Here is a 10,478-nt window from a genome sequence, read left to right as displayed (position 1 = left end):
ATCATGAAGATGCTGGCCCTGCTTTTGAGGGCTTAAATGTCTAGAAGGCCGCCTTTAGTACTCTGATCCATTCCCATCTTATTTCTGCCCTTTGGGCCTAAAATCCCTTCCTTTTAAGGAAAGGGGTTGCCTGAGAGGATTTCTAAGGCTATTAAATAGGAAAGCACCCACATGTCTATAAGTTAAGTAAGACTGAACAAAATTTATGGAACCAGGTATACAGGGTTGAGTGGTGACAGGCTCCTGGCCCCAGCATTCTTAATTCCTGGACCTCCTCTGCCTGGAGAACAGGGATCAGGGGTCTAATGATCCCCTGGTCCACAGTGGTTTGCAGCCTGGGCATATGGACACACACAGACTTCTTGGATATGTTGGTCCTTTAGGACAAGGATAGGTCACCTGAAATGTCCATTGCTCTATATTCTTTCATTTCACTGAAGGAGCAGTAGCTGGGCCCCAGGCCTTGTACGGTGCAGTCAGTACTGTCACTATCACACTTGCCACAGTGACATTCAGTGGCTACTGGATATGTATACAGGGCATCTGCCTGGTGAGCACAGCCGGGCACTTTCACTGTCTCGTACACCAGCTCTTTGAAGGTACATGTTTTCTGGTTGTTGGGCCTGGCTGGGTCCTTGTACACTAGATCCTGAGGAGTTTAGAAAGGAGAGGATTAGGTTAAAATATGCTGGAAGTTTCTATGTAGCATAATCAAAATGAGATGGAAACTTAATATTGCTTGTTCTAACTTTTACCCATTAAAGCTCACTTAAGGAATTTCTAACCAAGGAAATATGATCTTATAAATATCCTACTTCCTGGTTCTGGAAATCGTACAGAAAAGATAAGTCATTCCTTTTCCTACTCCTTATGTCAATATCAAATCTTAAATATTTCTCAAACTGTAGAGAAATTTTAAATTTCAATATAGAAAAAGATGAAAAGTGAAATATGACAGAAATTTTAAGTTGATTTTTGTACTTAGTCAAAAGCTGTATTAATGACAACTTGAACCATAAAATACTGAAGTTTAATTTCTCAGAAAATGTTTCCAAATACATTGTCCCTTGGTGTTTATAAAAGGCCAAAAAAGACATAATAGGAAATGTTAATGCTTAGCTTAACATGACTATGAAAGCTCATGGAAAATTTTAAATATTTTACTGTTTTGTAGACATTTCCCTCCCTTAAATGTTGTATATTTTGCAGGGCTTTCAGTTTCAAAACATACACGGTTTGCATATGAAAACATTTTTTTAAAGTTTATTTATTAATTTGAGAGAGAGAGAGAGAGAGACAGACTATGAAATGGGGGAGAGGTAGAGAGAGAATCCCAAGCAGGTTTCGCCCTGTCAGCACAGAGCCCAGCCCGAGGTGGGGCTTGATCCCAAAGTGAGATCATGACCTGAGCCAAGATCATGAGTCAGATGCTCAGCCGACTGAACCACCCAATTGCCCCTGCATATGAGAACTTTTAATCCAGGCAGAATAGGTTTGTTCTAATAGTTTCTAGAAAAATTGTTTGCATCATGAGAGGAAATTTGCAGTGCTGCTTAATTTGTTCAATATCATGCTACCAGGTCTATTGATCAAACTCATTTACTGCCCAATAAATATATTTCATTAAAAAGTTATTTTCAGTTTCAGTCTATAGAATGAAATTTTGCATAGATAACCAGGTATTATAGGAGAACAAAGTAAACAAAGTAGAAACTCTTTACTTGAGTTAATGCAAAGAAGCTGAGTGAATACAAACTAGTGCTTTAATGCTTCTGTGCTTTGTTTTTCTCAAAGACATGAAGAAGTGAGTAGGATTGCTGATTCATTTTGGTTCTAATAGTCTGTATGCATTGACTGTGTTCTCAGGCTACTTGTTGCCATTTCTAATCAGGTGGACCAATAAGGCAGTTTTTATAATATGGCTGTTTGTGGGGCACCTGGGTGCCTCAGTCTGTTCTTGATCAGGTCATAATCTCATGGTTCACCAGTTAAAGCCCCATGTTGGGCTCCATGCTGACAGTGCAGAGCCTGCTTGGCATTCTCTCTCCCTCTTGTCTGTCCCTCCCCCAGTCATGCTGTATCTCTTTCTCTCTTTCTCAAATAAATAAATAACTGTAAAAAATATGGCTGTTTATGTTTTTTATGTGGTGTAGAAACATATTTTGATACTATCTCTTGCAAAGATATGGCTTCAATTACAGAAAATGGCTTTTTGGGAATATTTTAGATCTATTATTAAATATATGCATGTTTACGTGTTTATCTCTCTATATGTAAAATCTACCATAGCACTACTTTTTTTTTTTTTTTTGGAAATGAAGAATTGGCATATTTCCAAGTTGATCAGATCAAATCTGAGGCTTCCCTAGATTTATCCTAATCAAATCCAATCCCAAACATCTAACTGATATCATGGCAATTAACTGCAATTGTAACACAGGCAGTATTGGCTAAAGGACTCATGGCTATTATTTTGAAAAGCTAAAATATTCATAAAGTGAGAATTAATGAAGCCAGCCTTGTATAGACCCTTACCACCCTCACTTCCAGCAAAGCAAAGTTCCTACCCGGGTGTAGCAGTAGCCTGCACACCAAGTGGCATTGATGCTTATGCAGAAGCGACATTCCTCTTTCTCCACTGTGATGGTGATGTTTGTCAGCTCACAGCTCTTGCAGCAGATTACTCTCCAGCAACAGAAAAGGAAGCAAAACTGGACTGACTTCATCCTGGTCTGTAAAGCAAACAATTAAGACTATGAGAAACAAACAAACAAAAAAACAAATAATTATAATCATTATGTAAGTTGGCCAAACCAAAAATAATTGATCTTCCCATCCTCCCCAGTCACATTTTGCTTCAGCAATTTTTTCCTTCCTTTTTCTTTCCTTCTTTGTTTCTTGAACAAACATTTCCTCTTATACTCCTTGTTTTTTTTTTCTTTTTTTTTGTCAAAGTAAACCCATATTGCAGGTCAAAACTCCAATATAATGATTTAAGCAGAGCAATAATATAAAGATTAGAGTATTTAAGTGATTATTCTGAGGATGGTAATTTGTGATTCTCATATTTGTCCATTCATTACCATTTTAAAGACTATTTTTGTTTAAAAAGAAAAAAGAAATTCTATACTATAAAATTAGCTCATCATTTTTAGCATCTCATAAATATCATAATTTGCTTTTGCTCACCTTTGTTTAAAATAAGACTATTTTAAGAAGCCAGGTGAATTGGTCTATGTAAAGTTCAATTGCTTGCTAAGAATGACTACAGCATATTAACCATATTTAAGAATCAAGTTGACAAGCACAAATTGTCTACACAACATTAGTTGAAAAGGTCTTGATTTGTTCTCCAGATCCTGGAAAACCTATAATTTTAAAAGTAACCATCACCACTTGATAACTATAGATGTCAAGACTCACCTTTTGTTGGCTGCCTAGTCTGGTGAAAGCTGTAGACTGAGTCATCTGAGTTCACCTTTTATACAAAATCATGTGCAACTAACACCTTATGGATTTGTTGGGTATTAATAAGACCAATGTTACCCTGAAGCTTGCTGTAAGTGAATCAGTGTTTAGGTAGACAGGGAGATCAGGCCTTACTAAAGTAGTCTAAACGCAGTAGATCAGGAAAAATAATGTTACCAGAGATTATGATTTTGTACAAATTAAATTTGATATAGTAGCACACCCACTCCTTTACCTTGTCAAATTAAATGTGACTCTAGGTTTTTCTTTTGTATCTTTAACTCAGGGAAATCAGAATCCTTTCCAAGTATTGTTTTAGCCCTGTTGAGAGGGTGCATCAAAAAGATATGATTAATAAATTACTCTGAGAGCAGCTTGAAAGCTGTAAGGGAGGAAACAAACAAATGGAAAGTCTTTCATGATCTGACTCCTGTCTAAAGTATAAATTGTATTTGTCTTTACCTCCCACGTCCAGATCCTCTAATCTCAAATGTTATTCTTTAATTTATGCTTTACTTGTAATTCTCTAAATGTTCTGCTGATTCATTTCTCCAGATCTTTACATGTGCCGTGTTTGTCCTGCCTGAAATGTCTTTGCTTCCTACCTGTGTTCTCCAACATCATTCCCATCCCTGGTAAATTTCTCAACCTTCCACACTCACCTGCCAGAATTTAGGATGGGAAATGGAGGAGAGCTTTAATCACCACCTTCTGTTTTGGAATCATTAATATCTCTCTGTTTCTCCCAGTAGAATATGAGCTCCTTGGAGACTGGGATTGATTTGTTTAACAAATATCTATTATTTAAACAGTGTGGCTGGAACAAAAGAACAATGGTAGAAATATTAGGATATGATTTCAAAGATATAACAGAAGTCAAATCATGTAGAACCTTGGTTTTTACTGTCTGTGAGAGGGGATCAATTGTAGGATTTTGAGTAGAGGAGTGACATGTTCTGATTTTGTTCTAAAAGGATCCCTTGCTAAGGTAGGGGAAGAAAGGTAGAAACAGGAAGGCCTATTAGACGCTATTGCAGCAACCCAGGTGAGAAATATTTGTTCACAGTAGTGTGGTGACAATGAAGGTAATGGGACATAATCTGATTCTGGATATATGTTGAAAGTAGAACCAACAGAATTTTCTGACAGATGAATGTTGAGTGTGAGAGAAAGAAAAGAGTCAAGGATGACTAGAGATTCTGGCCTGATCAACTTTAAGGATAAACTTGCTATCAACTGAAATGGGAAGGCTGTCAATGTAGTAAGTTTTTAGCAAAGGTATAGAGTTCCATATGGACATGTTAAGCTTGAGATGTCTTTAAAACATCTAAATAGAATGCTGAATCTAGATTTTGGGAGACATATATTGGCTGAAGGTATACATTTGGGAGTTGTCGATGTGAGCCTAGAAAGAGATTACCAAGGGAGTGGGTACAATAGAGAAAAAAGAAAGACCAATAGTTGAGCCTGGTATACTCCAACGTTAAGAGGTCAGGGATAAGATGAAGGTTTTTTTTGCTGCCTTTTTCTTTTTTTTGTTTAATGTTTATTTCATTTTGAGAGAGAGAGAGAGAGAGCTAGTGGGGAAGGTACAGAGAGAGAGGGAGACACAGAATCCAAAGGAGGCTCCAGGCTCTGAGCCATCAGCACAGAGCCTGACATGGGGCTCGAACTCACGGACCGTGAGATCATGATCTTAGCTGAAGTTAGACGCTTAGCCGACTGAGCCGCCCAGGTGCCCCTTTGCTGCTTTTTTTCTAAAGGAAACTGAGAAGGCCTGTTGAGGAAAGACAGGAATGGAGAGAATGTGGTGTCCCAGAAGCTAAGGAAGTGTATCAAGGAATGAGTGACAGCTGTGATAAATGCTGTTGTCAGGTTAAGATGAGGACTGTGAATTGTACAGTACATGTGGCAATGTTAAGGTCACTAGTGTCCTTGGCTAGATAACTTTCTCTGGAGTGAGGGGGATAAAACCCTGATTGATGTGTATTTTAGTTATTGACAAGAGAAAAAAAAAGTTGAATATAGACAACTTTTTCCAGGAGTTTTGATACAATGATGACCAAAGAAGTAGGTGATTTGGTAAAGTGGAAATAGCGTAAAGATAATTTTCTTTTGATATCTTTGTTTTAAGATGGAAGGAATAACTGTGTTTGCATCATGATACAAATGATTGAGTAGAAAGAGAGAAATGACTATGTTGGAAGAAGAGAGGAGAATTTCTGGAGTGTTCTTGAGTAGGTAAGAAGAAACTGACTTTAAAGCCTAAGTGGAGGGACTGGCTTTAGACAGGAGGATAGAGAGATTATTCCAGTATCAGGCAGGAGGCAGAGCTTGTGAGGGCAGGTGCTGGTGGGTGTGGAGATGTGGTGGGTGCAGAAGATGGGGAGTGGTAGGTGTGGTGAACGGCTCTGTGCAAGCTCTCCTGTGATTAATTCATTTTCTTAGTAAAGTATGAAGTAAGATCATCATCTGAGAATAAGGATGGTAGAGGAATTGCTGAGGGTTTTGTAGAGAGAGGAAAATATTTGGGGAAGACCTCTGCAGGCTGTCTTTCCAAGCTCCATTGTCAGCAGGATTCACCTCTGTGGAGGGAGACTGGAGAGTGAAAAGAAAGAAGTCAGAGTATTTCTCTCCTTTACATTCTTCTTTTCTTGGCAGTAGCTGCATTTTCTCTCTGGGTCCAGGTCATATCAGACAGCTCCTCCCTCAGTGTTTCCGGCTTCTGTGAGGAAACTCCTCTTATGGCTTGAGCTTCTGCTGGGTGGTTTTACATTTTGGCTATGGAAACCCCACTTGTGTCTTCCAGTCCTGAGGGTAAGCGGACTTCCTGTGCTGTGCTGATTTTTGGGTTGCCTCATTTTCCCTGCCTGGGTTCTTAGCAAGTCTAACATTTGGTAGTCAACTCTCTGGATTAAATTCCTGTTTAAAATTTCTGTTTTTTGTATTAGGGGTCATTGCTCTTTTCCTGGTTGGAAGCTGATAACACCCGCCTTTATTTCTAGCTCTGTATTGTTTTTATTAATTCCATATTTGATGAAATATTGAACATTATTCAGGGAGACCCTATGTCAAATTCTTACTTTATTGAAGCACATCCCCACTTCCCAATATACCATGTATTTTTTCCCTCTTCCTTGAAGGACAAAAGGTTCTGTTCCTTAGGCTAGATCTCCTTTTCATCTAAGCTACTCCTACAAGCACTACTATAAGACTTCATTTAGATGTAGCTTCTTTAGTGTGCATTCACTCCACCTTACACAGTAGTCATTATTCTCAGTCCAGTGCTTTCTGTTTTGTTTCATTAGTTCCCAGGACTTATCTCAATGTTAACACTCATCATATTCTATGTGTATGTGTTTATTTGTGTGTATGTATGTATGTGTGTGTATATATAGTTATTTTAAATATATATATTTTAGATATATATATTTAAAATAAATATGTATATTTACATTATATATATATAATATATATATATTATATATATATATATATATATTTTAGAGAGAGTGTACGAGTGGGAGAGACTAGCGCAGAGCCCAATACAGGACTCGATCCCACAACCCTAGGATCGTGATCTGAGCCAAAATCAAGAGTTGGACACTCAACGACTGAGCCACCCCTTATCACATTATAATTTAAATGTGAAACAGACTTATCTTGTGAATTCTGGTGAACCAATGACCTCAACTGTGTAATATTCCTAGAATTTCTACCTGTACATATGCTCAATGACTCACATTCTTCTTTCATTTATAAAGAATTTTTAGAGGTACCTGGGTGGCTCAGTTGCTTAAGTGTCTGACTTCAGCTCAGGTCATGATCTTATAATTCATGGGTTTAAGCCCCTCATTAGGCTATGTGCTGACAGCTCAGAGACTGGAGCCTGCTTTGGATTCTGTGTCTCCCTGTCTCTCTGCTCCTCCCCCACTTGCACACACACACTCTCTCTCTCTCTCTCTCTCAAAAATAACTTTTTTTAATTATAAAAAAAGAATTTGTAAAGTCATTTTTAAATGTTTGAGTTTAAAAAACAGGAAATTAAGTACTCATGCTTGTGTTTTGATAAACTACTTTTTCCTTCTATGGTATCCTTTTTCTCCTTTTCTTTGCCTATGTGAATTATGTTTCATTATGTAGATTTTTAAAAATGCTTAATATTTTAAATAATTTCTAATTCAAACGTGTCATTTTTAGTTATTCAAATTAGTCTTAGTTATTTAAATTTATTTCCTTTAGGGGCGCCTGGGTGGCTCAGTCAGTTAAGTATCCGACTTTGGCTCAGGTCATGATCTCATGGTTTGTGGGTTCACGCTCCATGTCAGGCTCCGTGCTAACAGTTCAGAGACTGGAGTCTGCTTCAGATTCTCATTCTCCCTCTCTCTCTGCCCCTCCCCTGCTTTCACCCTCTGTCTCTCTCTTTGTCTCAAAAAAAATGTTAACAAAATAAAAAAAATATTTCCTTTATTTAAATTACACAGTAATATATAATATATATTATGGGATATTTCCATATTAAGTACTAAATTTTTATATTTTACCCTACCGAATTACCCAACAATAGTATGGAGCTGTTGTACTGTCCAGTATGGTAGGCACCACCCACTTGTGGCTATTAAACACTTGAAACGCAGCTAGTCCAAACTAAGATGTACTATAAGTATAAAATACCCACTGGGTTTCAAAGAAAGCATATAAATTATCTCAATGATTTTTCTATTGGTTACATTGAAATGACATTATTTTGGATATATTAGGCTATATAAAATACTACTAAGTCAGTCTCACTTATTCCTTTTACTCTAAAATTACTTTAAAATGTGGTTACTAGAATATTTTAAATCACATAAGTGGCTCATGCTATATTTTTATTGGACAGCACAAGTATAGAACATGTTGGCTAATGAGTAAATTTTCAGAAGTTATAAGACCTGTTTACTGGTCTAATGTCTGGCTCTGTGTATTACATATTGCCAGTCTAGGTCAACTGATAGAACTAAAAAATAATAAAGTGAAAAGTCTATTGGTTGACATGTTTATTAACATGAAGATACAATAATGCACTTTATATTTTTCAGTGATGGGGTCAGGAGGGTCAGTCTTCATGTTAGCAGGTAAACTTCTTGTTCTTATCCACTGGGGCAGTCAGATGGAACTTTAATTTATTTCATTCTTTGAGACAGTAGCATACTGTGAACAACGAAATGAAATCTAATGCTCATCTTTATTGCATTTTCTTTTCCTCAGAGCAAGATGGAATATAGTAGCATAGAGCTCTCCTGATAGAAACTCTTTTAAAAGCAGTAATGGCACTCAGAATATTCCATGATAGTGTTCCAGTAAGAAGGCAGTACATTTGGTATCAGTCAACTGATAATGCATGAAGCTAAAAATATTTCCTAAGCTTTATAGCAATTGTGTTTTGCATAGAGTAAGCATTCAGTAAATACTTATGGATTTGATTTTTGTTTTGATGCTAGTTGGCAAATTTCTAGAAACTAAAGAATGAAGCACTAAGAATAGAATGGACATCTAAGTGCTAACAATATATCGATTCTTGATGTGGCCTATACTGAAAATAATGTGAAAAGATAATAATCAAATGTTGGAGTGGCAGTTACCCCATCATGAAATGCAGATTCCAGCTGTTTGTACATCTTTTGTTTTCGGAGGGAGCATCTCATATATATGTATACACACACATACACATGTAGACATACATAGAAAATGCTGACATAACCATTTATGGTGCTTTCACAGCTTCCTTAAGTTCATGTGTATCTTTTGAGGGTAGTATTATGGTCCTCATCTTACAGAATACAAACATTTACTGAACACTTACTCTGTACTAGTCACTGTGGTAAATACTTACATACATGGAACCATTGAATGTTCCCCAAAGCCTTCTGAAGTACATATTACTAATATCTGTACATTGTAAATAAAAAAATGAGGGTCAGAGCAGTGCATTAGGATGCCCAATGTCACAGTAAGTAAGTGGCAGAGCTTCAACTCCAGACCATGCAAGAAGACTCCAGAGTCCCTGCTATTCTTTTGGGCTGAGCCAGTAGAAATCTCTTGCATGACTTCTGATGCTCTCTTCTTTCTGTGGGTACTGCAGAGTCTTCATCTTCCAGGTGGTGCAGCTGTAAGTTACGAGAGACTCTGACAGCCTGTGTCCTTGGGTGAATGTGTAGAGCACAGTCACCTGTGACTCATGTTAGATATGTAGTATAGGAAAGCAGCTAACCTTTATTGTGTTAAGTCATTGCGAATTTGAGGTTCTTTTGTTACTGCACCATTACCCAGCCTATTCTGACTAAGAGGCCTCTACCAGGTTCCCTGGAGGGCATGTTAGTAGTCTGCTTGACACTATAGGATTCCAAACCACAAGGAGAGGAAGAAAAATACATTCAAAGCCTGGAATCTGTTCTAATATGATTTTCAGAATCACCCTCTGCATTTCCAAAGCTTTCAATCCTCACCACACCTTTTGCTCACTCTGTGTTCTCTTTCTTCCTCCAGCAGAGCATGGCAAAACATAGCATCAATACAAGTTACTTTTACCAAGACTCCCTTTGATTCATTCCCTCCCTTAAAGCAGTTTAGAATCACTAGGTGATTTCCAATCATTCCATCTTTCTAGTGCTTTTCAACAAACCACAGAAGAAGCAATAATAGTGGTAGCAAAACTAAACACTCCAGAAAGTTATAAAAGCTGGTTTTTTAGCTGTTCTGCTTGCCCTAAATGGCCAGGATAGCTTTCTCTGCAAAACACAGTTGCTAGAACTGTAATTATTAGAATTTTGCTTGAAAAACAATAACTTCTGTTATGAAGATCTAATCCTATATCTAATAATAATTAAATATAGGAAGTAGGTTGGAGAGACCATGTTGATAGTGTGATACTTCATAAATCTTGGCAATTTCTAGAGAATTTCCTTTTCTTTCTCTGATAGACCGGTGACCCTATCCGAATCACCTAGTATCAGACCACATACCTTTGT

General features: G+C 37.3%; 1 protein-coding gene across 1 annotated transcript; it reads right to left on the bottom strand.

The window, feature by feature from the left end:
• Positions 1–379: 379 nt before the first annotated feature.
• Positions 380–2,726, bottom strand: LOC124506003 (follitropin subunit beta). The gene is made up of 2 exons (XM_047072029.1): positions 2,568–2,726; positions 380–649 (listed from the first exon to the last, which is right to left on the bottom strand). Exons 1-2 carry the CDS (start codon positions 2,724–2,726, stop codon positions 380–382), a joined length of 429 nt encoding a protein of 142 aa, XP_046927985.1.
• Positions 2,727–10,478: the final 7,752 nt, after the last annotated feature.

Source organism: Lynx rufus, unplaced genomic scaffold (assembly GCF_022079265.1).
Source record: "Lynx rufus isolate CCGP_SWC_20201006 ecotype Redwood Valley unplaced genomic scaffold, mLynRuf1.p SCAF_9, whole genome shotgun sequence".
Classification (NCBI taxonomy): Eukaryota; Metazoa; Chordata; class Mammalia; order Carnivora; family Felidae; genus Lynx; species Lynx rufus.
The sequence above is the reverse complement of the archived record's forward strand: the minus strand, read 5'-3'. Positions and strand labels throughout refer to the sequence as shown.